At 39.8% G+C, this 26862-nt stretch overlaps 1 protein-coding gene across 1 annotated transcript in view; it reads left to right on the plus strand.

Moving 5' to 3' along the window:
* enox1 (ecto-NOX disulfide-thiol exchanger 1) overlaps window positions 1–26862 on the plus strand; it is a 248150-nt gene that overhangs the window by 177610 nt on the left and 43678 nt on the right. The window contains exons 8-12 of the mRNA XM_067604589.1: window positions 4510–4722; window positions 10698–10804; window positions 17097–17214; window positions 17799–18022; window positions 25885–25992. Of these exons, the coding sequence (XP_067460690.1) occupies window positions 4510–4722; window positions 10698–10804; window positions 17097–17214; window positions 17799–18022; window positions 25885–25992 (770 nt within the window). The remainder of the gene's footprint in view (window positions 1–4509; window positions 4723–10697; window positions 10805–17096; window positions 17215–17798; window positions 18023–25884; window positions 25993–26862) is intronic.

The following is a 26862-nucleotide window of genomic DNA, read 5'->3' on the forward strand; positions in this document are numbered from 1 at the left end:
TGAGAGGGGAGAGAGTAGAAAAACGGGATTTGGGGGGGAGGGTTGTGAAAACTGCGACGAACGGGAGAGAAAGGGGTTAGACAAGCCTATATAGGTATGCACAGGTTAGACACGCCTATATAGGTATGCACAGGTGATTGAATTAGCGAGGCATAGGTGATTGAATTTAGTGAGAGAGAGGGGTGTGGTCTTGCTCCTTAACCTTAGTTATAATAACTAATTTAAAACTGGTAATAAGTGCCCCTGGATTATCTCCTCATCATCAAATCCAGTGCAGCAGTCAGACAAACCCCCATTTAAATAAACATTTGATTTCCTCAGAGCAGCTTCTTGGTTCACCTTTGACCAACTGCACTTACCATAGTTGTGTGTACAGTGTTTCTATGCAAGGAGTGATAACTAACAATTAGTATCACTTCCACCTGGCTACAGTGGAGGTTTGTTCCTGACTGGATGGCCTCTGCTGTAGTGATGTTGCCATGTCTCAAGATCTCAGCATTATCCTGGGCCTCGACTGATCTCACAAGTTAAGACTGTTTTCTAAGAGTGTTTCTATGAACACTCTGTAGGACAACGATGATGACACAAAGTGGCACATTGTTGAATTAATTTTTGTGTGTGCCGGTTTTATTTTGTAATTTAAACAACATCACTCATTTTGTATGAAATGTCACCCAACAAAGAACATCAGTGTTCATGATAAAAATATAGACTGACAAATGAACAAAAGCAATAAGAACTTTAATAAAACATGTAGGTTTTGTTTCTTAAGGTGCTCTTAGCCTCCTTTGAGTCAGTCAGAGTCACTTGTTAATTTAAAATAATTTCTAACAGCTTCTGTTACCAGAGACACCTCTTACGTTTAATAAGGTTCATAAAATGGATTTTACAGTCATCTTAGCCTTAAGATGCTTTTGGGAAACAAAAAGCAGTTCTCAAGGTGAATGTTCACTTTCATTTATTCTCATAAAAACTGACTACTGGAAGCTCCATGTTATTTCACCAGAGTCATTGTACCAAATATACAGACTAGCTAGCAACATACACACCAACCATGTCTTTGGAGAGTACTTGTGAGTGTGTGTTTGTATGACAGCTCTAAGTGCAAATCTTTATTTAAGATGAAGCACTTTTAAGCCACACAGGCATGTCTTTTCCTCAATTAATGCTGTTCATGTGTACCTGACATATTTACAATTTACACAATTGTGCTGCCCCTAAAATTTGCTTCATGTTCATTATGAACAGTTAGACCAGAAAGGTGAGCTTTGAAATTCATGTACGTGTCCTTATGTAAAATATGTCGTGATGTTAGCGGGGGGATGTGATGAATACTTGTGGCCCATGCAGCTCCTACTGCTGGTTTTGGCTAGTTTTTGGAAAATGGATGCAAAGAAGCTTCTCTTTCTACAGAGCAGGGCATATAAAATTGGATGATGTGGTATTTTTAGAATGTGACTGCTGCTAAGACCCATGTCTACAATCAGAATACGACATGAAATGACACACAACACACTGAGAATGACATTTCTTAAGTGCAGTATTTTTTAAACAAAAAAATTTAGGGAGAAAACGCATTCATTCTCCTTAATATGGCACACCAACACCAAATGAGGAGGTGAAACGAAAAAGTGCTGTGTGACTTTGCTGCATTTTCAAAACATCAGAGCTTTAGAATTTGCTTTGAGTTGTTTGTATTTGCTTTTGCATCTCCAATTTAACTACAAAATCCAAACTTCAGTCTCTGTGAAGTTTTCCCATCAACCCACCACCTAACATAAACAAGCATGTATTTTTTTCTGAATAACCTTTTTGAATTCATTCTTTACCTCAAACAGCAGGGGAAATAAATTTCCATTATTCCTTCAGTCGTCCCTGTTCAGCTGAGCTTCATTGTGCCCACTGTAATGTGACTGTAATCTGCTGCTGTGTATGAATGGGGCTTTATCGGTGCAGGGGAAAGTGTCTTCTTACAGGTTGTGTTGCAGTGGGTATTGAGCTCATTTAATGCTCTCTAATTCACTCTGTTCTGCTGTCGTTCGCGGCTCTGTGGCATCGCTCAATTATTATTCAAATGGGGGAGAACACACTTGACAGAGGCCCGTGGAGACTCAGTACTTTTTACGACTGAGACCAAAGGCTGTATTGGTTGAAAAGTTGAATATCAAAATTGCCTTTTGTGTTCAGTGGCTGTGACATGGTTCACAGATCCATGAACAGTGAACGCCCCTAGAGAAGTATTTTAATCCCCACTATAGTTGCTCTGTTGTTTGTTTAGCCTGACTGAATGTTAAAGGTCCCATGAAACAGCTTTCAGATCATACTCTTATGTCGCCATTTTGTGTAATGTTGCATGAGACAGTATGCTGGGGAGGGACTTGACATCAGGAGGGACGTGACTTGGGAGTTAAAGTTTGTGGACAAAGGAATAAGTGACACTGGAATCATGGGGGTGAGTCATCTGTTTTAATGTATAGTTTTAGTTGTTTGCAGAGGATTGGTGTGTTTTAATGTTCCCTAACGCCTCCTACTTCATTTCTGCTGACAATTTGTCTCTCTCGAAAAATAGATTTTGATTTCTTAACCATCCTTGTTAAATAAGGGTCAAATTACATAATATAAAGGATCACTCACCTCCTTTCCCATCACTCCCACATACAGCGAAGATGAATGAGGACAAAGAGGAAGGGCCAGCTTGTTACTGCTGCTAGTACAACAGTTTGGTGAAAAAAATATCTCTTTTTGGTTTTTGTTGGAATTTTGTAAACACACCTGAGTTTCCTGTTTCATTGTCCTCTCCTTTTAAAAGTCTGACCACAACCAGCATCACTGAGGGTGTATTGCGCCTGTAACCACACCCAACAGTGATGTCACAGTGTACCGACATACCCCAGAGTACACATCTAAATCACTGCAGCAATGTGAGAAGTTAATCACTGGAGGTCAGCGGAAACAAGATTTTCAGTTGCTCTTAAGTTGCTCTTAAATGACACTTCACAGGAAATAAAAAGGTGAGATTATGATATTTTCAAAAATGTGGAAATTAATTTTATAATTTACAGTATAGTGTTGTGTAAGGTTAAATAGTGCAATAGACACAGAAACACAAGATAACAACATGAAAAATGATTTTGTTTTTCTCTGTGACTTCTTGAAACTACAGAATTGATTATTGTTGTCAGTGTTTCTGCCCTTGAAATGGATGAGGATTATGTAAAAGGAGATTAAAAAGAAGAGAAGTATTTCCTTTTATGGTTCCTGTACTCTGGATTATTATTTGTGTCTGCCTTTCTACACACTTTGTGTATATACATGTATTATATTTGGTTTTGAAAGTACTTATGTCCATATGAGCACATTTTTGCATTTGTATATTTCACATATTGCTTTTCATTGTGATCTTCTTATTTTAATTTGTCATTGTCTGGTACAGTCACATATCTATTCTGATTTACTCTATATATTTATACTGTATGTGCTTTATATTTGAAAAGGCCTTGTACATTATAGTGACTTTTTATAGAATCTTGCATATTGCAAACTTTGTGGTCTACCAGTATTCTTATAATGCACATGCTCTGCCAATTATTACTGCCATTTTTCACAATCTCTTAATGCTTAATCACATCTCCTGATATTGAAATTGTTGGACGCTTTTGCTCTACACCCAAGATACACTCACTGAAAGAGACGCTCACTCATTTATCACACTCGGTTGCACAAAAAAATCTTTCCAGGTCAGTCATGATGTAAAATTCAACCATGAGCATCTTTTTAAAATGAGATTTTTAAAATATTAAAATTGATCTTTAAGGAAATTTGGGGCTCATATAGTATAGTTTGAAGTTGTGGTTATAGTTGGGATTCACCTTTAATATTTTGTCATGTAACAGATGACAATGACTGGTCATTGTTGTGGATATTTTGAGCGATGCACTTTACCCATGACTGTTTAAGTCATGTTGCATGTAATTTCAGCAATTTTGGTTTTAGCATCTGACTGTGTCATCCACCTATCTGTGTTGTTTAGGGAAGCCTCCTCTGACCTTGGTAACCATGGAAATGCTGATATACCCTATATCAGAGAGGTTTCTGCCTTCCCCAAAACATCACAGACAGCTGAAGTCTCAAGGAGAAGATATCTTAATCTCTGATCAAGAATTACAGTGTGACCTCAAAGCCAAGCTTGACCCAAAGTAACCCAATTTGTAACCGCTAAAGATGGAAAATTCCATAACAGTCATAAACTTACAAAAATAAGGACATGAAGCACACATCACAACAGAAGCTGGCTCCAATAGAAACCTTTACAGAGTATGTAATATATCACTATGCTAAAAATAGAGATATTGTTTAGTTTTGGAAGCTGGGAATGGAGAGTGTTTTTTGAAAGAATTATCAGAATCATTGAATTATTGGGACATGCATGTTGTGGTATATTGTGGTAAGGTTTGATGTTATTTTTCTTGTCTGTGTAAGTATCTCACACTTTGTTACCTTTTCCCACAGACGACCACAAGTTCAGTGAGGCCACGGCAGTGCTGTTCACCTGGATCGACCGGGGCGAAGTCAACCGCCGGACCGCCAATCACTTCTACTCTATGATCCAGTCAGCCAACAGCCACGTTCGCCGGCTGATGAGTGAGAAAGCTCAGCATGAGGAGGAGATGGAGCGGGCTAAAGAGATCTTCAAGAACGCCCTGCTGGCCATATTAACACAATGTAAGGAGACTTATTTATTTCCAACACATTGTCACACTGTTAGAACATTGCAGGCAGATGGAGTGCACATGGGAAAAGTCATTAAGGTAATTTCTACTTGTGACTTGTATTCAGACTACAAATAGCTTCTTCCGTCTTTCATAATGCTTCATCATCTAAAGGCATAATCTTACATCAGCTGGCCAGCAAGCAAAATTGGGTAGAATAAACAATAAGAACAAATGACAAAAAATGACGGTCAACCTTGTAGATGAATTCAGTTAATCATAACAGCAATAATGACAGGGAAACATGCAAGTTAGAGCTGATAAGCTGTGACAGCCAACTAGCTTGTTGACAAGAAACAGTTCAAATTAAAAATCATTGTCTGCTCTGTAAATAGATACACCAGAGGGGTGTTCCATCAACGCAGCTAAAGAAAGCTGCACTTTCTTGAAAAAGCCTGGCCAGAATTAACAACAACTTTCACTTGAGGCTCAAGCCATTCAACTAATGTAGCTTAGCTGCATCTAGTCAACGCTAAGTCTAGCCAGACTGGTGTGAGCGTGCACGGAGTACATAAGCAGCCCAGAACAGTTGATTGTCAAAAAGACTATACTATATCGCAAAAAGAAGAGAAAACTAGAGTGGTGTTCTTCTCAGAGGAGAAGAACAAAGAACAAAGCTGCTGATTGAACTATATGAAGAATATAAAGGAGTTTTCACCTAAAAGGGCAAAACTACTGCAATTAACAAGGTGAAGGAGATGACTTGGCACAAAATTGATGACAGATTAAATGTATAGCTGTAGGTGGGTAGTGATAGCCTAAAGGTTAGAGGTGGTAACTTATTTCTAGAAGATTGACGGTTCAATCCCTGCATCCGGCTTGATGAGTCTGCATCATGAAATGAAGAGCAGTGCTTGTTCCTGTTCATGGTTTTATCTTTATTTGTTAATAAATGAGCATTGAGATCAGTGACTGTGGTTATATTGTCACTAGGCTAGATAATATCAGATGTATATTTAAAACTATGGTGTAGGCAACTCAAGAGAACTGACTTACCATTACTAACATTATCATACTCTTTGACACATTTCTCTTTCACAGGATGGCAAGCATCACTGAAACTTAAAATTAACTGGAAACTGCAGGATATAAGTACAGTGGAAACCGCTTATAGTGATCACGTCTGTCTGGGTCAAATATCACTGTAAGCAGATGATTATTATAACCTTTTCTCTTTTTTCTTTATTTAAAATATAAAGTTACTGAATTTTAATAACTGTCTCATAATACAGTATAGCTGCTTCAAACGCAGTGTGTACATTTTTGAAGCAGCAGGTTCTGACTTTTGCCAAATTCCTTATTATAGGAGAAGATAACAGTGAAATTTACTTAAATTTCTTCCCCCCCTTTTATTGCCATAAGTTCTGAGAGGGAGAGGGAAGGAGGGAGACTACATTTGTCATTGATAGAAAATGACTTTCTGTCTCTGTCATGATTTCAGTGTGCACGAAGCAGCAGCCACTTATCATGGAAGTAAAGTATGAAAATAGATTTATGTGATTTAAAATGTTTTTTCATACGTTGTCATGTATGAAGAGACCCAAAATGAACACTGTGGGTGGACTACTTGAGTTCTAGAGGTGATTTATTTAAACAGCATAAATGCTGTATAGGAATGATTTTGTCCCAAACTTTTTGATCCATATAAGCAGCTGATCACTGTAACTGTGATCACTGTAAGCAGTTGCCACTGTACACACTTAAACACAGCAGAAGGTCATGGTTTGGACTTTATTTAATTTTGTTTTTGTCTTCACAGCTTGAACAAAATGAGTGAATGAATAAATAAATAGCTTCAAAATAACGCTGGCACACTTTTATTTCTTAAATTACGAATACTAAGCTTTTAATTAAAAGGGTTTCGAGTGCAAAAAGACACTTGATGGAACCATCTTTTGAGAGTCTGTTCCTGTCCATCAGACATTCTTTGACACACAGCTAAATTAAGCTTTACCATTAGCCTGCCACGGTGCAGGCTAGTTCTGCTGACTATGTTACCATGGTTACTGAGATGGGACTCATATAAGCCGTAGTGATGGAACTGATCTCTAATTTAAATTAGCGAGGCCTATTGAAATAAGCCAGGCTATCCCATTAGCCAGCTTGATGGAACACCCTTCAGCTGTAGTATTAAACTTGCTGTTCCCACGGTAACTACAGGTGTCGTCAAATCAACAAGGACTGAAATTGTAAGGATTATAACTTTAAGCTTCATGGAAAGTTACCCTGGTAGCCAATGGGTTCAATTCCAGCCAGGGACCTTTATTGCATTTCAACTCTCTCTGATATAATTGGCAAGAGCAGTGTAATCTTTTCAAACACTGACAACAAAGTGTTGACCATAATCTATTTTTGATTATTTTGTGTTCCGTTATTGTAAATATAATGTGGAAATAGCTTAATATCTGACAATATTCAGGCCAGTTCCTTTGAGATTTTAAATAATAGCTAATTACCCCCATCACTACAGCATCAGCATACAGTGTGACTGCATTCATTATTACAGTTCCTCACACTACTACAGGGTGTGGTGCACACAGGTTACAGAGGTGCAGACCATGAAGCCATTTTTACCCCATCCATTTTAAAGCCTGCCTCAATGCAAGTCATTTACTCTACAAGGATCTCAGCCCAGTCTCCATGACAACACTCCCCCATCTGTCTCACCATCAGATCCATTATCTTCAGCTCACTGTGATTAGGTCAGTCGCACAAGGTTTTAGAGTCAGTAATGTGACAATGCTCTGACCTTTTCACAGGCTCAGAAAATGCCAACACACAATGACTAATAACCACAGCTGGTATTTTGAATGCATGTGGTTCTACTTTGAAATAGCTGTGGTTAACCATTACTCATTCACTGTCACTTCTCGAAATATTTCCATTTAAGCTGCATTAAGTAATTTTTGACCATTAGGGGGCAGAGAAAGTCAGCAGCAGATGCAGCTACATAATTATTCAGTTAAAGTTGTGTTGTCTGTCAATGTATTAATTAAGCTTCTCAGAGCAGGAAATCACTCCTAACACTGTGTCTACACAGAAAACAGAAAGCAGAGCAGCAGCAGTGAGTGCTCCATCTGTGTGTCTACACAGGAGGTGTTCAGGTATCGTGAGGAATGTAGGTCAACTGCGTTGACTGTAGTTACGCACATAAAACGGAGGAAAATAGACGTGAAGCCTAAAAATACGCTTCAGGTCGTGGTTACACACGTGACATGTGAGCCGATATGTGGGCTGTGTAGACAGCTATATTGATTATCATATAAGTGTACTGTTCCATCAGACACACGTGACACGGATGACTGAAAAAGGTGACTGAGACACTGTCAGTGTAGACACAGTGTAAATTGGCTAAAAAATTCTCAGAGTGATGTATTTTTGGTCCTCCTATTAGGACTAGGAGTAAAAGCATTTTATTAAGTTAACTTATCACTCCTATATCTGCCAATATTTAGGAGAGCGCCTGGTGTCCTAACTTGTTAGGAGCTGCAGGAGACAACATTCAGGTAGAGATATTCTGTGAGAGGAGAGATGTTTTATGATAGCTTGATAAGAATAAGCTTCATAAAAGATTGTATAAAAATAAAAAGTAAGAATAAAATCGTATAAAAATAAGGAGAACACACGTTGTCCCCACAAAAGACCGCATCCTGACGGCGTTACACTTTGTTGTAACAGGGAACATGCAGCTTTGCAACAATGATGAATCAGTCATTGATTCATCAGTTCACTGTGCATGTCAACATGTAAACAAGTCTTGTAAGTCTGCTGGAAGTTTGTGTGAGGGAGTTCAGAGGCCAGGACAGAGGACTGTAGAAGGGTAAGTATAGTGCTGTCTGTCTGTCTGTCTGTGTTTGTTTATCTGTCTGTGTCTGTCTGTCTGTCTGTCTGTCTGTGTCTGTCTGTTGATCTTGTGGCTCCATCAGAGAAAGTCTTAAGCACAGGAACTACAAAGATGTTTCTGAAATGAGTGGATGATGCTTTATGTTCATTCAGGTTTGACAAATAAGAATGACATCACTTGTGAAAATGTTTGAGTTTGAGTGACAGCAAATAAAATTTCAGAGCTGTACTTTGAAGGGCAACATTTAAACATAGAATGTATGGCTGTTCTAACTGCATGCTCAAAAGTTATATATATTATAACTTTTGAGTTATATTCTCATTCAGTCTTATATTGGAGCATACAAATTCACTACATTACAATTTCCATTTAGCTTAAACATATAATATGACATGTGACAACACCCATATTGTGTATTGAGTCTAACCAATAAACATCCATTCTGGATAAATGTTGCCTTGTCAGTCTTGAAGGAACTGAAGCTGCAGGTGATGAGATGTAAGTACAGAGCACTGACCAGGAGGGAGACCTGGTCATCACATGACACACTCTAGCTGACACCTATCACCAGCCTTAATGTGCTACCAACACAACATAATTTATTGTTTTGTTTTTTAAGAAAGGACAAATTATATTTTCAGTGTGTATCTATCTTCAAGCATAATAAATAAACTGTTGATCAGGAGTTCCTGTCCATTTTCCTCCTTAACCCACTCCTTGTGAATTTGCACCTAATTCGCATGACATGTAATCACATAAAATTATATTTCTACTGAATGTTTATCAAATTAATATTTTGAATTACAGTAAAGACAGATCAATGATTTACAATAACATTTGCTTTATGTATTCTACAGATAAAAGTTTTGTCATTCCGTCATTATTTGCTCAGAAAGTCGGGTCTCATGAGTTCATAAGACACTCTAGTCTCATGGAGCCAGTTGTATACTCAGTAGAGTAGTACTGCCTATAGTTTATGTCTAAAGACAAGCGCACTTTCCAAAAGTGTCAAATGGAAATTTGCATCAATGCTCTAATCATCAAAGGTCATGTGACTTCCATTCATGCTAAAATTAACTAGCTTTATGAAGAGCACATTATGTGTATTTATATTGTTTTTTGATGTTACCTTAGTAAATGTTTCAATTATATGTTACTGTTGGTTCAGCCACACAAGTAAAATAATCAAATCTGGTGCTGTAAGACATAATAACCATCATCTCATCATGATGTTTTAACTTCATGATCAGTACACAAATGGTTATACAGTTGTATTACACAGTGCAGGTTCTGCAGGCTGCAGTCCGAGCAGCATGTAACAGAGAGTATAGTCTGTCCTCTCAGATGTTGACAGAGCAGAACCCAGTGAATATGTAAAGAAACCCAAAGACACAGGCCAGTCAAGTTCTTCCACAAACCATTCGCATCATGTTAAACATTAAACAGGAATGGGCTTTCACCAAACTGTTCACACATAGTTGGAAGCACACATTTGTTTAAAATTTCTACTACTACTAATTAAACTATAAATAAACCTCTGAAAGGTGCACATGGTTTAGTCAACTCATGGACAATTTACAATTTATCACCTAAAACTGATTCTGCAAATTGCCCATGATTCCAGTGAAGTCTTATTCTACTGTGTTTTATCATGAAATACAGCCAGACAGTAATTCTTTCTCAGTGTACGAAACAGAGTTAGATGGCTTTCCACTTTTGTCTTATGCTCAAGATATAATGAAGACCTAAAAAATCATGATGGAAATAATGTTCTCTAATTTTTGTGCAATGCATCTGGGGGAAATAATATGGTAACTTACTGTTTGGCTGCAAGATGTATGACCTTTCATAGTTTGACCTGAGCAAATGATGACACTGTTTTAATTCTGGAGTGAACTGTTCCTTTAATATGAAAGAAACGTCAACATCAAGATGCCTGCATTCACTCAGCCTATGGTCAGTGTATGTCCACGGTCTCTCCTCTGTCTGCTGTATGAGCCTCAGTCAGTGCTTCAATGCTACATAAACGGCTTGTTTTGTCTTGACCCTCCCTCCTCCTCCTCCTCTTCCTGTTCACCCCAAAGTCGAGCAGATCAACACCGTTTTCACCGCCGCCACCAGGCAAAAGGCATGGGACCATTTCTCAAAAGCACAACGCAAGAACATAGACATTTGGCGCAAGCAGTGTGAGGTTGGTATACATTTTACTGTTTTCTCCTCCCACCTCAGCCCACTTTCTTCTCTGCTGTCATTTCTGAGTCCCCATGAGAAAGCTGACAGACAGCCCTGTAGGATTTCTTGTATTCAGTGTCCTTGTTGTTGTTTTTCTGAATGCTGTGCCCTCACAGACAGACAGACAGACATCAGCTTCTGATTGTCGTTCTTTTTTCCCTCCAGCCCCGATGTAAAGCAAAGATCTGAAGCCACCTCGAAAGTGTGAGGTGCTGCTATGGCAACAGTGATTTCCAGGGTTAAGTCTCTGATCAATTATTCATCCAGAGTCAAATCCAGATAACAAGTATGAATGCTGTGTATAAAGGAGTGGGGATTTGTCCGTTTTTAGCTTAGTCAGCCCTTAGGGGCATGCAGCAACAATCCAAACCATGGATGCTGATTCATGGATGGAGCAGCCTGTTGCTCTGCTGGGAGTCTAGTTTTTTCGATCTGCAGGGGCCTAAGTGAATCCTATATGATAAAAAATTACCTAACTCTCACCAAAGCTTCATCCAAGCCACCACAATATCACCATATATAATATTTTTGCTTTAAAAAGAGACTGAGACAGAGATTGATGCATAGTACACCTGATGAGACATAATCATCTCTAGCATGCTACAGTACCATTGTAAAAGCTCCCCCTGTAAAGGCTGGTATTTGTGGTAAGTGTAACCATATCTCTGTGGCAACAGCATTGATTTTGCTAACTGTATGGAAACACACTGCATATTTTTCCTCTGTAGAAATGGACATTATTCTGTCAGAAATGTGCTGTGAAATCACACTCAACAAATGAGGAGATAATGAATATGGCAACCATAGAGAGATCTGATTATCCCAGGGGGCTTCTGCGGCAGTGATGAGAGAATGTAATAGGCAGACAGGGGCTTTCTGCTTTTAGCTTGATTTCTTAATGCTTATGTCTCTTCACACGTATATGTACTCCACTTTATGAATGCCTTAAGATCATGACTGCAGTGGCAATGATGGAAAATGCAGTTGTGAAGTGGGCAACAGATGCATTTGAATACATGGATGTTCTTAATCTTGATTTTATTAAACTCACACTAAAAAAATGATTTACAGAGTGGAAAGCTGTCAGTAAAGAAAGAAAAAGATCTTCTGTTCAGGAATTTACATATGCTACAAAAGTGATGTATCAAACAACATAGTCTTTGTTTTATTTCTTGGGCTTTCCAGAATTTCAGAGTCCACTGCACTGTATGTCAGGACAAAATTACAATTAATGCAATGAGCATTCAATGGCAGTGCTCATAAAGACACTCTTATAATATCTTTTTTACTTTCAGTCCTCTTAGCCCATCCCAGGGCACAGTCATCAACTTTACAAAAAGATGCTTGTTGATTGTGACCTGCTTTGCACAATGTTGTGACGTTGCGCACAATAGCCTGCCACAGTTTTGGACATTATAATGAACTCATATGTACACAGAGTTGGCTTAGCAGCAAGTTAGATGGTTTGCAAGCTTAAGACTCACACTCAGACTCAGCCCCCACAGTAAAAGGGAGGATGTAGATTTACCTCAAATACTTTGCTCACCACTGTAAAATAATCTCAATCTTCTCAATGTCTTTAAGCAAATTGCAACTCCAAACTCTCTCTTTCAGCTTTTACTGTGACCATGGATGACCATCTCACTGATAAATAAACCTGACATGTAGTGTCCTTCAGGGCTCTATCTTAGGTCCAATTCTCTTCCACCTCTACATGCTACTACATGGCAGCATTATTAGAAATTACAACATCAATTTTAACAGCTAGGTAGACAACATCCAGCGGTATATCTCTTTATGTCCGAATAACTTAAGTCTTATCAACAACTTGACTGCATGCATCTTTGTCATGCAGTAAGTCTTTGGATGACCCAAATTTCTTACAGCTGAATCAAGATACAACTAATATTCTAGTTATTGGAGCAAAAGCTGAGAGAGAGAAACTGTCTGACCGCCTAAGGTCAATCACACTAAACATCAAGGATAAGGTCAAACACCTTAGTGAATGGCTTTGTGCCATCTAATCTGTCTGATAAGGCAGCTTTTGCTTATCATGACCCTAATACTGTGGTAGAGTGTGTTTAAGAGACTGACTCTGTAATCACTTCAAAACAAAATCTTAAGACATAACATTGATTTCTCCTTAAGTGTTTTTTACCTACTGATATCTTACCTCGCTTTTTTTAAGTTTAAGTTGTCCTATTTTCTTTTTGTCCCTGTTTATTGTTCTATTCTCTAACTAAAACCACGCCATTTGTGTAGAGTTTTAAAGAATAGTTTATTGAGATCAGCAAGAAGATTCAGGAAAGAATAGGATGAGGGTCGATTGCAGTGGGATGTTTGGGGTTGGGGGGGGGGGAGTGAGTCACTGGGGAAGGTCAAAGGGAGCGGGGGTTAGTTGAGGTCGTGTATGAAGGGATCAAAGGGAGGGTTGAAAGTGGGTTGACTGGTTGGGGGAGTGAATGGCGGCTGGTTGAAGTTGAGTCGAGGCTGGGGCATCTAGAAACCCAGGGCTGGAGACTCAGGGTGGGGGCACGTCTCAATGAGCAAATCTGCTTCATCGTCCCCCAAGGTACTTCATTGGACTAGGTGTGAATGGGCCCTTTGGATATCATGGAGGTGGCAATGGATATAACTGTGGTAGGCTTGAAAAGACCAGCGGCCAAGGATTTTAATTGTGCAGTCTGGGATTCCTTGACTAGATGCAGTTGAAGCAGCTCCTACATGGAAGGAGTGACCATAGTTCAGGTGAAATTCCTGATTTGGACAGAACTTGACAGACGTGGTGGTGGAACCAGAAGCGTGTTGCGACTCTGCTGGATTCGGTGGTGAAGAGGGAGTCTTGGGGAGAAGCATGGTGGGCTAATCTAAGTTTGGATGGGTTCAAAAGGGCTCAGGTATGAGTTTAAATGGAAGAGAAAAATGGGGTGAGAGAGACCCAGCTGGTTTTGCTCCATTTGACGTTGAATCTGAGGATGTTTGGTGAGTGGATAGAAATTACAGAGAGGCTAGTGTGCTGTGATGGGTCGTAATTAGACGAGGTGGTGGTGAATTCAGAGCATCGTAAAAAACTGAAGAATGCAAGGAGGAACATGGCTTCCAGGGTTGAGTCGATGGATAAGTAACCTGCGCGATGGGTTTGGATGCATCGGGTGAGGAGGTCTGCAGCATGGGGTAGATGTTATGGTGCTAGTTGAGGTTCTGCCTTTCTTAAGCCTTTAATTAACATGTTGATGTCGGGGTGAGAAATGGAAGGGGCTGGAGCTCCAGAGAGAAGTTTAATGAAGAAGTTTATACCGCTCAGGTATGCTTGGATAGTGGATGTTCTGATTTTGAGAACCAAATGGGTGTGAGTGATGAAGCTGGTTAATGTTATGATGTTGATGGATGGAAATGATAGACTGTGTGCTGTATGGAAGGTTTTGGAGCAGCTCCATCCTGAGTAGTATGACGAAAGAGTGTTGGGGGCAAGACTATTTAGGATTGCTTGTTGCGATGTGGTGACTAGGCAGAGTGGCCGACGGTTTAGGGGAAGATTGTGGCTGAAATTGGAGGGACCGGTGTTGGATGAGGATCTGAATCCGCTGCCAAGGCTTTGAATTTCTGAAAGGAAAAACGGGAGAGGGAGTCAACAGTGGTATTTTTGTAGCCTGGAAAGTGGGCAGCATGGATGATGAATTGGTGTTGGGTGGAGATTAGGGTCAGTCTGTGTATGAACTTCATGATGTCTAATGATTGGGAGTGACTTTTATGCATGATGTCAATGGCGGTGTGGTTGTCTGAGTGGATATGATGAACTTTGTGGACCACTCCTGCCCCCAGTGAAGTGCAGCGATGACGATTGGGCACAGCCCATAGAGGGCTGAGGAGGGAGAGAGTGAGGACAGTTCCGGCGGCCAATCGGAGGCGAACCATCTACTGCCGTAGTAACTGCCGAAACCGACGGAGGGAGCAGCATCGGTGTGCAGCTGAATGTCTTCGGGCTGGGTCACGTGGTCATCGTAGAAAAAGGAAATGCTATTCCAGGAGGAAAGGAAGTCCCGCCACATTCAGAGCTCCATTGGGAAAGGTGGGCTGGTAAATGGACCTATCATAAAACCATTGGTGACTTCTTTGGCGAGGAGCTTGTCCACTGTAGTGGGCTCGGCAAGGGCAGACTGGAGGTTACGGCAAGTGAAGGATGATTCGGAGAGGACCTCTATGCCTGGGTGGAATCCGAAGGTGAAACCGTGAATGAGAAAATGGCTGAACTGAGAACTAGCTCGCAGTCCATGGTGGGTGAGCAATTGTAACTTACTTACATACTCTGTCAAAGCGCAAATGAATGGTTGAGAGAACTGAGACGAATGGGAGAGGAAATGGTTAGACACGTCTATATAGGTGCGTGCAGGTAAATGGCTTAGAGACGCACAGGTGATTTCGATTAACGAGGCACAGGTGTTTGAATTAGTGAGAGGGAGCAGGGTGTGGTCTTGTTCCTGAACTTAGTTATATAACTTCATTTATCAATGTTTATGAATATTTACTTTTATATAAAGCTCTTTGTGTTGCATTTTCTGCATGAATTGTGCCTCAGAAATACAGCTCATTGTTATTATTATAAATAATATTATTCTTAGTAGTAGTAATTCAAAATGCATGTCTTTATAAGCCCATATCATAGGGAATGTGATGTCGCCTTGTACTTCAGCAGCATGAAATACCTTTAGCCGAATCCTAATTAACACTGTAGGCTGGGACCACAATCAAGTGACTTTACATATGATATACTCACTCCCAAAAAAGTAGTGTTGGTGTTAAGTTCAGGAACCATTGGTAAAGGCACCAACATTCTTCCAGCATTGACAAGATTGTACAAAGACTTGTAGGCTCTGAGGATTCCAAACAAGCCAGAACATTGACATTGACATTGAACTGTCTTTATGAACATCTGAGGGCAAAAATGACCCCATCAGTATCACATTCAGTATTCGATCTAATACGTTTCATGTTAGGAACACAAGTTAAGTTTGTACATATGTCCATGTAACAAATGTAAGTTTCCCCAAAACAATGTGGGATTGAAGTGATGGTAAACCTGCTACCTGTCACCTGCTGGAGAGTGAAAAAAGACTTACATACAAACATATTGAAAATGATAAAACAAGTCTGCTGGAGCAGCTGATCTGCAGGAGAGTTCCACACATGGAACTGGGGAAAGGTCATGTCAAATATTGGTGTGAAGCTACGGCAAAAAGACTTGGACTACATGTAACAGAAGTATTGTCTTTGTATTGTCTTACAATGTAGTTATTTGGCTTTAGAACGCTTGTTCAGTTTGGAGTCATTTTCTGCTCTTTTTTGGGCTCTAAAGAAGATTCACTTCAGGTTTTTGAACTATAACTTTCTGTTATCTGGACACACAAACTTCACTCGTGTTTTACCTGGCCTACAGGTGAGTAAAGCAAAGCAAAGAAAAGGAAGGAGGAAGCCTGCATTCAGACTGACAATAGAAGTGTCAAAGACTGTGAGACCACTGTGCCAGAGGGGGTGACAACACAGAGGCTCCAGCCCAACAAAAAGCAGGGTATCCCAGCAAATGAACAACAAGCAATGTAACTCATAACACACCGCATTGTTGAATCAAATACATGCCATTTCACATTGCAGGTAGATAACAAAAAGGTGCCTGATTCCTATATGTAGAGGTGTATTGATTTAGCTAGAGTCAAAATGTTGTTTTTCAGCAGTTAAATGTAACTAATTACAGTTACCTATATTGTAACTTCTACCATTTAAGAAAAGTTGATGTAAAGAAACCAATAATAATAATAAAAAAAAATGCACAACAATTGGAAACATGAGGAAAAGTCTATTACCATGGAAGAATACACCACCTGGAGATGATAAAGTTTATATAAATAACTTTTTTTGAACATTTTGCACTTTTAGTCACCCCTCACACACTTTTCACCCCCATACTTATTACTTGATGCACAATGGTAAATATGACGCCATTGGTACCATACTATTTAATCCCCAAACACCTGGGGCCAGATGCATAAACGATGCACACACATAAAAACACAAATGTATACACCATTTCCACATAAACTGGGATTTATAAACAGAATATGCAGTTCTCACTGAGTTTTATGCATCTGGCCCCTGGTGATCATGATAGTTATTCATGATTTAGTACGTCATGATCTCTGTATGCATCGTGGTGATGAGGGCTGGTTGCTCTGTGTCTGGTGTTTGTGATGTTTCAGGAGCTGAGAAACGCCCATAGCGAAGAGATCATGGGCATCCGACGAGAAGAGGAAATGGAGATGTCAGATGACGATTTGGGTGAAAATCCCTGTAAGAAGATGCGTACTGAGGAAAACGGTATGATAGACCCTGCACAAATAGTATCAATATTGTATTACCAAATCAAAAATTTAACAAACAAGCTGCATTTGTAAGGTGTAAACTTCACATTATGGAATTTAGGCCTTGGCTTGGGAAGTTTCTTTCTTCTCTTTGTCTTTTTTTCCTATTTTCTCTCCTTCAACAAAATAATTACTTTCCATTTGAAGTTGACAACATGATGTTTGTTTTCTGTGCATTCCCTGTTGGCTGCTGTATGCTCATTTGCAGCCAGACTGCTTGAGTGTGTGAAGCACAAAGTGTCTTTGTCTCAGTGACACTAAGTCATGAACATCAGATGTGGAAGTGTGTTTTCAACATACATTCAGAGTCTGTTTCTATTTACAAATGACACAGCTTTGCTTAGACAGCAAACTGGAGTCAGAGATCTCAGGCTGTAGAGAGGAAGACAGAAACACTTCAGTCAGTGAAATAAACTAACATGCAGCAACACACATAAAAAAAGGTTCTCATGGTTTGTCAGTGTATAAAGTTATCTTAAATAAATGAGGATGTGCTAACTTTTTCATTCCTCTCCTCTCCTCTCCTCTCCTCTCCTCCAGGAGTGTGTGATCAGACTCAGGTGTCTCTGAAAGAGGAGAATGACTCCCTGCGTTGGCAGCTGGACGCCTACAGGAACGAGGTGGAGCTTCTGAGGAAGGAGCAGAGCAAAGCCAGCCGCCCAGAGGATGATCAGACACACATACTGACAAACTCACACACACATTCACACAGTCCAGAGGCTCAGATACAGCTGCTACAGCAGACCATGCACAACATGCAGCAGGTAGGAAAACTCCCATTGCTCCTCTTTTTGTCACATTGTAGAGCCCTCCAGAGACTATATCTGTCCTGATTAGCCTCATTTTCTTTTGTCATTTCTCATTGAGACTTACAAACAGTGACCTGATAATGAAACTCAGCCCCCTAAATTGTTTGAGAAATCATAGCTGAGGTGTTACACCTGTAAATTATAGCTGACAACATGTGATGAACTGCACTAAAGTTTTTGATGAATATGTAAGTGTACTGTAAGTGAATTTAAAGATTCATCTGTTATCAGTTATATTGTTACAATATCACATTTCATTTCTGTTGGCTTTAATGTCTTTGTGAGGATTTACACAATGATCATGATGTTGAAAATGTTAGTTGCTTAAGGAAGCAGTGTAATCAATTTTGCTTGCCAACTTAATGCATCACTGGATCATCTGAAGACTTGATTTCTGTGTAGAGGCCACCGAAAATGAATATTGGTGTGAGAAAATTAACTGTATATTTGAGAACACACACACAGACACACACAGTGTTTTGAGAATCATGATTTCCAGTTGATGACTGTAGCAAAGCAACTAAGACACTTACAACTGTTAGTTTATCATTTAAACCCTATTTATTATTCTCACTACAAGCAGTGTTTCCCCTAGGTTGAGTGGTTTGGCCTGGCAGGGCCAAACCAGCTATTTCTCTGTTTAGCATCATCAGGTTAAGATAAGCTAGGTCTTGACAAGCTGCAGCATTTATTAACTGACACACTGTAGTCTGTACTGTACATTTACTGCCAGATTGAGAACTTACTGCTAACCTTTTCCTCTGCTCCGCTCGCATTTGCTGTCACTTTTCTGACACTCGCTATCTTGCTTAACCACTCACTCACTTAGCACTGCCCTATTCCTTAAAAGGAGCTACGCTACCTGGAGTTCCCTAGGCAAAAAGTGTGTGTGGTATTTTGATGACCAGCGCTGAGCACACTGTTCACAGGTGTGAGGAAAGGCGCAAACATGTGGGAGGTTCATTCAAATGAAGCAGCACAAAGACAGTTGTTGTATTTTGGTTGAAATGACATTTTCTCATGTAATTTGTCACTTAGTGTTGTATTTATACCTTGAGACTTTATCTTTATTTTTACTATGATATACATAGTAACTTACTTTCTGTTGTATATGTAGCTACCAAACAGTGAGTCGATGTTATCTTTGGTACTAGTATAATTTTACAGTGACTTGTATTGTATTAGCTTCTGGCTTTTATTTCAGTTTATTTTACCAAGTCAGTTTCCAGAGTTTCCAGAGTATGTCTGCCAATTAGCTGTAACAGGTGATCACTCAAACGAGTCGAAATTGCATACTGTCAGCAAAATATTCATTACGTATATGCATCAGACTGTCTGAGTGAAAACATACAATAGTGCATTAAAGGCCAGGCTCTCTCCTTCCTAAGTCATCAATGTAACAGTGCCCTCAAGCAAGGCACTTGAACCCCTAACTGCTTCAGTGGACCTGCTGCAGCTCCCACTGTGTGAGTGAAAGTTCAGAAGGGTTTTTATCAGAAAAGAGCAGGAAGCTGAGTTTACTTTACTCTCCCCAAGGAAACAAAAAAACCCTGTGATTTTCACTGATGACTCAGAGCACTCCCATAATCCCTTGCTCCACTGATTTCATAAACCAGCAAAGAAAACTTTGTTAGAGTAGAGCTCGTTTGCCATGAGTTAGCCTAATTTGACTCAACTTCCTGTCTTTCTCTATCTAAAATGACTGCACTGATAGAACAAGACACATTAGAGACAACTACCAACACACGTACACACACGTATACACACACCCTGTCCTGCTGGCTTGTTGTAAATGTACTTCACTTTTAACAGTGTAAGAGAACATCATGCTATGATCGCTTTTTGTTTGTCTCCTGCTGTTGTTTTTGTTTCCAATACAGACAAGCTGGTGTGACAAACAAAATAAATGCTTAACTGACACAAATCGCTCTTGAAATATACTTTTTAAAAACTATTTAATCAAATTCTGTCATCAAAATCATGTAAATGCATACACAATAAATACATGTTGCAGGAGTATTAATGCTTTATTTATGAATTACCTTGTTATTGAGAGCACCACCTCCTTTTTGGTTAGGATTTGTTAGTGCCAGGAGGAAGCACTAACCCTCGTTCAATTTAATCAATGAATCAGTCTCATAATCGGAAGTTCTTGTCCCAAGCAGTGACCTCTGTTTACTGCAGCTCAAAGAAACAACCAAACATGTTTAGGATAAATGAAGACATTTAATAATAGCTAAACGTCTTGAAAATAATAAATAAAAAGAAAGTAAAATAAATAAATAAATAAGGTCTATGAATGATAATAAAAATAATAAAGAAAATTATTCAGCAAGAGTAGCTTGCAGTGCGTGACTCAAGGCTTAACATATTGGATCAGGGAATGCTATGGGGAAAACTTATTCAACTTCTCTCAAATTCAAATTCTTTTAATTTTAACGTTATTCGACATCAACCCTTAATCACAAAGCCATGTTATGCATTACTGTTGAGGTGTCTCGTCATGGTAGAGGCATCACCTTAGCAGGTCCAGTGTTGTTTGATGCAGCATCACCTGTGGTGTTGCAGTGAAAGAGCCCAGAGCAGCTGTGAGCTGTGGCACATCTTCATAGATGCAGGGGCATTGAATGAAGAATCAAGCCTTTCCAGGCTGCTCTGAGGGAGCCTTTAGGCCGGCTTCACTTCTCAAAGAGGAATCTCTTTGAGGCTGTTTTTATAAGTTAGGATAAAACAGGAGGAGTTAATAATACACATATGATAATATCGTGGAAATAATCCAGCGCCTCTTAAAACCCTTTAACATTCCAACAGCCCATTCACGGGCCATCACACTGTTTAGTACACAACTCTAGTCTTTAATCGGGTACTCATGCGACACATCTTTGGAAGGCTAAGATACTTGTGATTTGATTGATGCAAACCATTTCAAGATACAATCACAACAGCAGGTACAATCAATTCCTCTGTCAGACCACCAACAAACAAATAAAACAAACAATTGCAAAATTCATGCTACTCTCCTATGAAGCCTCATATTACTCCACTTACTGATACAACCCTGACAAAAACGGTCTTGTAACATTGGCAAAGGTCCAGTCGATCCAATCCAGTAAAATATTTAGTCCAAAATACATTATTGCATCAGTAAAATATCCATGAATGGCTGTTACGTCATTTCAAATTAGCTGGCAGTTGTCCTAATTTTCCAACGTATTCTCCATCATAATTCATGTAAGCATGTAAACATTAGGTACAAAATGGCTGCTGCAGTCTGACCTTTCAATTGACACCTCACTGGACCCAGTAGGAGCTTCCATGTCCTGTCCACCGTCTACAATAGCCAACGAGAGTTGCATTGAAAGGAGGTGCCTGCACCTCTTGTTTTGTGTAAAGACCGAGCCACCAATGACCATATGCTGCTTTATTGCTATTTATAAAACCACAACATGGAAATTATGTAAATATAAATAATTTGCTGTGATTTACCTTTTATATAAATTGATTTTCCATCATAGCACTTGTTTTGACTCTTTTATATGCACAAAGTTTAGTTTCAACAGGGGAACAAAGGACTATAATGTGTTTATGCTTCAATTACTCTGAAGCAGGGGTAATTTGGTGTCTCTAAATGGCCTTTTTTTGGAATAAGTCTAGACATACACTTAGAAAAACATGTAAAATATTCATTTTCTGTGGTGTTATATTATATTGTTATTAAATTTGAAGTTGGACAAGGTAAGGCTCCATGCTGTGGTCCCATTGTGTTTTCCAGCTAAGTCACAGCCATAGGTCATTTGCGGGTGTATGTTTGCAAAAAAATATTAAATAAAAAACTTAAACATCAGTGTGTTCAAACTTCTTTCAAACTATGTACAGTTATGGTTACCGACTCTCTCTCCACCTCCCTACACTCATATTTTGAGTGTAATTCATTTGCCAGAAAAGAGGCAAAATCCACTATAAACAAAGTTAAAGATGATTTGACTGATAGAATTTTTTATTAAATTTTCTATAGATATTGCGATAATATCGTTATTGTGAATTCTATGGAGCTATTTCCCTATCTTTATTCAAGAGCGTGGTATATCAATTTGAGAGCATAATTTATTGATTTCACGTTCAAATTTTGTAATTTCTCCCTCAAAACCCTGCCCTCACACTCAAATAGCCTCTGCTTGTGCCTGTCAAAATCCCATAAACCAATAGAAGGCCAGGTTTAGTGTTGACCAATGAAATGATCCCTGCCTCCTTGTGAGCTTGTCCGCTTTACTTCTTGGAGTGTACCATATGGGCAGGTACTCTTTAACTGGGTTCATCCACTCCCGCCATCCAGGGCTTTATAAAATGTCCTTCCCTTGCTTCATTTATGACTTTTGGAATAACAGGACAGTTCATTTATACACCAGCATCCGTGATTTTTACTATAGTAGCTGCATACAGTATTATAGTAGCCACATGGCACAGTGCCCGCCTGTTGATGTGCTGGAGGAGAAAACGATGTCACCTCCGTCGTAAACGTTTCTATGGTTACGCCCGTGCGAGTAGGCGAGATGGTCACTTGAACTTCATTTTTTATATGAAGAATTGAAGTGATTAGCGTTAAAAGGACCCACAGTTGTTGTTTTACTTCCTTTTGGGACCCAGTCATAGTTTTCCCAGTTAAAGAGTACCTGCCTGTACGGGATGCTCAAAGAAATAAAGCGAACAAGCTCGCAAGGAGGAAGGGATCATTTCATTGGTCAACACTAAACCTGGCCTTCTATTGGTTGGGGGATTTTGACAGGGTTGTTGCACAAAAAATCCAAGAGTAGAGGAGAAATCCGAGAGTAGAAGTTCCATGAGCGCGCAGAGGCAGCCTGAGTGTGAGGAGAAGAGCTGAAGCTTGAGCACAGGAAATCTGTGCAAGCAACATTATATTTGAGTGCAAGCACACAATTTGAGCAGAAACAGAGCAAATCTAAGCACAAGCAGAGGCTATTTGAGTGCAAGGGCAGGGTTTTGAGGGAGAAATTACAAAATTTGAACGTGAAATCAATAAATTATGCTCTCAAATTGATATACCACGCTCTAGAATAAAGATAGGGAAATAGCTCCATAGAATTCTTTTGGCCACAATAACCATGCTGTGAAAATCTGATCATGACAGCCCTAATTCATACGAAATATAGCAAATGTTCATATAGATTCTTATTTTTGTTGTTTTTGTTTTCCTTTGTTTTTACATCATCAGTTCATGACACCTACAGAATGATTGAGGCATTTATATTGAATACATCTTTACTATATGTTTTTAATATGATTAATTTTGATTAATCCACTGACCAGAATGTGGTGTAACCTAAGGAGGTGAATTCTTCTTCAATAATATTACAAGACAGGAAGAAGTGTTAGTATGTCTTATAAACATTAGCCACATCTAAGAAGAGGGATAGGCACCTCCTTTCAACACAGACTCTCGTTGAAAAATCATTCCCCAACCAGAGAGCCTGGATGAATGGAGAGTTGAGGGCTCTATCCAGAGCCAAAAAAGCTGCCTTTCGATCAGGTGATAAGGAAACATACAACACCGCCAGAGCAAGACTGAAAGCTGGCATCAAGGAGGCAAAGCAGAGACATCAGCAGAGACTGGAGAGAGACCTCTACACCAATAACACCAAAGATATGTGGCAGGTGATCCAGATCATCACAAGCTACAAAAGCAGGAACGCCCCCCATAATGGCCCACGTTGCCAGATGAGCTTAACTCATTCTATGCTCTCTTTGATATACTCAACAAAGAGTCAGCTGTAAAGTCCACTCTGCCTCCACAGGACCTGCCACTGTCAGTATCCACAGCAGATGTGAGAAGAATCCTGCTGACAGTAAATATGAATAAAGCTACTGGGCCTGATAACATCCCTGGCCGTGTACTAAAAACATGTGCCAACCAGCTAGTTGATGTTATTACTGACATTTTTAATATATCACTGTCACTGGGGAGTGTTCCCACCTGCTTCAAGACAGCCACCATCATCCCTGTACCTAAAAAGTCTGCATCTGTGTCTAGTCTAAATGACTACCGCCCTGTGGCACTCACTCTCATTCTGATGAAGTGCTTTGAAAAACTGGTTCTCAAGCACAAAGCAACATCCCAGACAGCCTGGACCCTCACCAGTTTGCATACAGAACCAACAGATCCACAGAGGATGCCATCTCCACTGTCCTCCACTCAGTTTTGAAAATAACAACACCTACATCAGAATGCTGTTTGTTGATTTCAGCTCAGCATTTAATACAATCTCCCCCATGAAACTGATTGGAAAACTTAGTACTCTGGGCTTGTGTACCACACTCTGCAACTGGATATTGGACTTCCTTACAAACAGACCCCAGACAGTTTGGATTGGTGGTCACACCTCCTCCACTCTAGTGCTCAACACCGGCGCCCCCCAGGGTTGTGTGCCCAGCCCCCTCTTATTCACACTGCACAACCATGACTGCAACCCCCAACATGGAGCTGTGAAGTTTGTGGATGACACCACCATCATCAGCTGGATTACAAACAACGATGAGAGTTCACATCGGGAGAAAATCAACAATCTTGCAGAATAGTGCACAGAGAACAACAAAATGTCAACATAATCAAAGAGTTGATTGTTGATTTTAGAAAAAAGGAGGCAAAGACACACAGTCTTGTCTACACCACTGGAGCTGAGGTGGAGCAGGTGAACAATTTTAAGTTCCTGGGTATCAGCATCACAGAGAACCTGTCATGGACATCACACATCTCCACCCTAGTAAAAAAAAAAATAGCTCAGAAATGACTGTGCTTCTTTAGGAAACTTAAGAAGGCAAAATTCTCATCTCAAGTTCTTGTTAACTTTTACAGTGGAGCAATAGATAGCATCCTGACTGGAAACATCACAAATTGGCAATTGGCAATGCTCTGCCCAGAAGGCTCTGCCCAGAACATCATCTGTGCCCATCTACCAAGCATCACTGATGTTGGTGAGGTGAGGAGCCTGCAAAGAACCCAAAGGATACTAAAAGACAATATCCACCCCAACCACAACCTGCTCACCCTGCTGTCATCTGGCAAGAGATACAGAAGTACCCGCTGTCGTACCACCAGTCTACAGAGCAGCTTCTTTCCTCAGGCAGTGAGACTCCTCAATTCATCTTCTGCACTACAATATAAAAAATAGTTTAATTTTTAACTTATTTATTAATCCATTTATATAATTTCTGGTTTGTGAGTAGCATTAAGGGACTACAAACTACATTTTGTTATACAATCTTGTGTTGTAAAATGATAATAGATGAATCTTGAATCTTGAAATGAGTCTCTTATCTTTCTGTAGATGTTATGTTTGTCTCTGTGCACCAAGGGCAGGGCAGGGCAGCAGGAATTTAAATTATCTGGGCAATTTCCTGGAGCCCTGGAAACCATGCACTTAACCTTTGCCATCAAAATGACGTGACTGACTGTGCTGGAGCACACCCAGATTTGCTGCAGCCTCCTCCGTTACTGTGTGTGGTATTTTACACAGTAATGTCACAGATTTCTGTGTGCAGAGCGAAGCGGGTACACTGAAAGTTCAGATTTGTTGAACTGAGCAATAAAGAATGTAACTACTAAATAATAAATAATGAACATATTCAGACCAAACTGAAAACATTTGCTGGGTGAAATATCAGCCTTCAGATTATTATCAGATCATTATTATTATTAATATTATTCACATTATAAGGTTTGAGTCTGTATATTGATCTAACTCCTCCTCCTTATGCTTGATTTCTGTCTTAATTATAAATGTGTGTCTGTGTTTGTCTTCCAGCAACTCCTGAGCCTGCAGGAGCAGCTGACAAGTAAGGAGGCTGAGTTGGAGCAGGCAAGAGAGGAGCATCGCAACCTGCAGGGGGAGGTGCTCACCCTTCGAGATAAGGTGTGTAATCCCAGTCATGTTCAAATGGTCCTCCCGATAGTCCAGAAGATTGTCTCTAATAGGAAATAGTTATCAGAGACTCCTGATGAATAGCCAGACTTTTAGATAGTTGAAAGCGGTTTTATATCTTGTTTTGGGGAGTAAACTAGCTGTCATAACTAGGTTTCTGTTCATCAGACTATCCCCTTACCTTGTTTTATTAATGCAAGTGAATTACCTATCTAGTTGTGCTGAATCAGGACCAGGTTAAGAGGAGAAAACTTTATCTTCCCATCCAGGGTTTCTGAGATGTGTTTGTTGGTTGCCTGTCATAGGCGGTAATGTACTACAATCCGATTTACAACGCCATCAGCCATGATGGTTGATGATCCGCTATCATATCCATAAGGACACACCAAGTCCAGAGTCTACCTTCAGAGATCTTTAGTTGTTGCAGTGTGTATTGCAATGTCTGCATTGTTGGCTCTACTTGGCCTGGCTCAGATTCTTTAAGATTTCCCTGAAAGAACACATCCTTCCCTGCCAAATCAAACAATCAATTCCTTGATGTGTGTCTCTGACTGAATTGCAGTTTGTCTTTACTTTTTGCCTCTTTCACAAGCAAAACACCACAAGCTTACTGCTTAATCAGATTTATGGTGTCAAGAAAATAGTTGCCCGGTTTTCTTTTACTGTCTGAAATGTTTTTTGGAGTACAAAATGATTGGGGGGGGGAGTCCCCCATCAGTCTAGGCCTATAGCAGCATAACTAAGGGCTGATCCAAGGTGAGCCTGGTCGGCCCTAACTATAAGCTTTATCAAAAAGGAAAGTTTTAAGCCTACTCTTAAACATGGAGAGGGTGTCTGCACCCCGGACCGAATCTGGAAGAT

This window comes from Thunnus thynnus, chromosome 11 (assembly GCF_963924715.1).
Source record: "Thunnus thynnus chromosome 11, fThuThy2.1, whole genome shotgun sequence".
NCBI classification, from domain to species: Eukaryota; Metazoa; Chordata; class Actinopteri; order Scombriformes; family Scombridae; genus Thunnus; species Thunnus thynnus.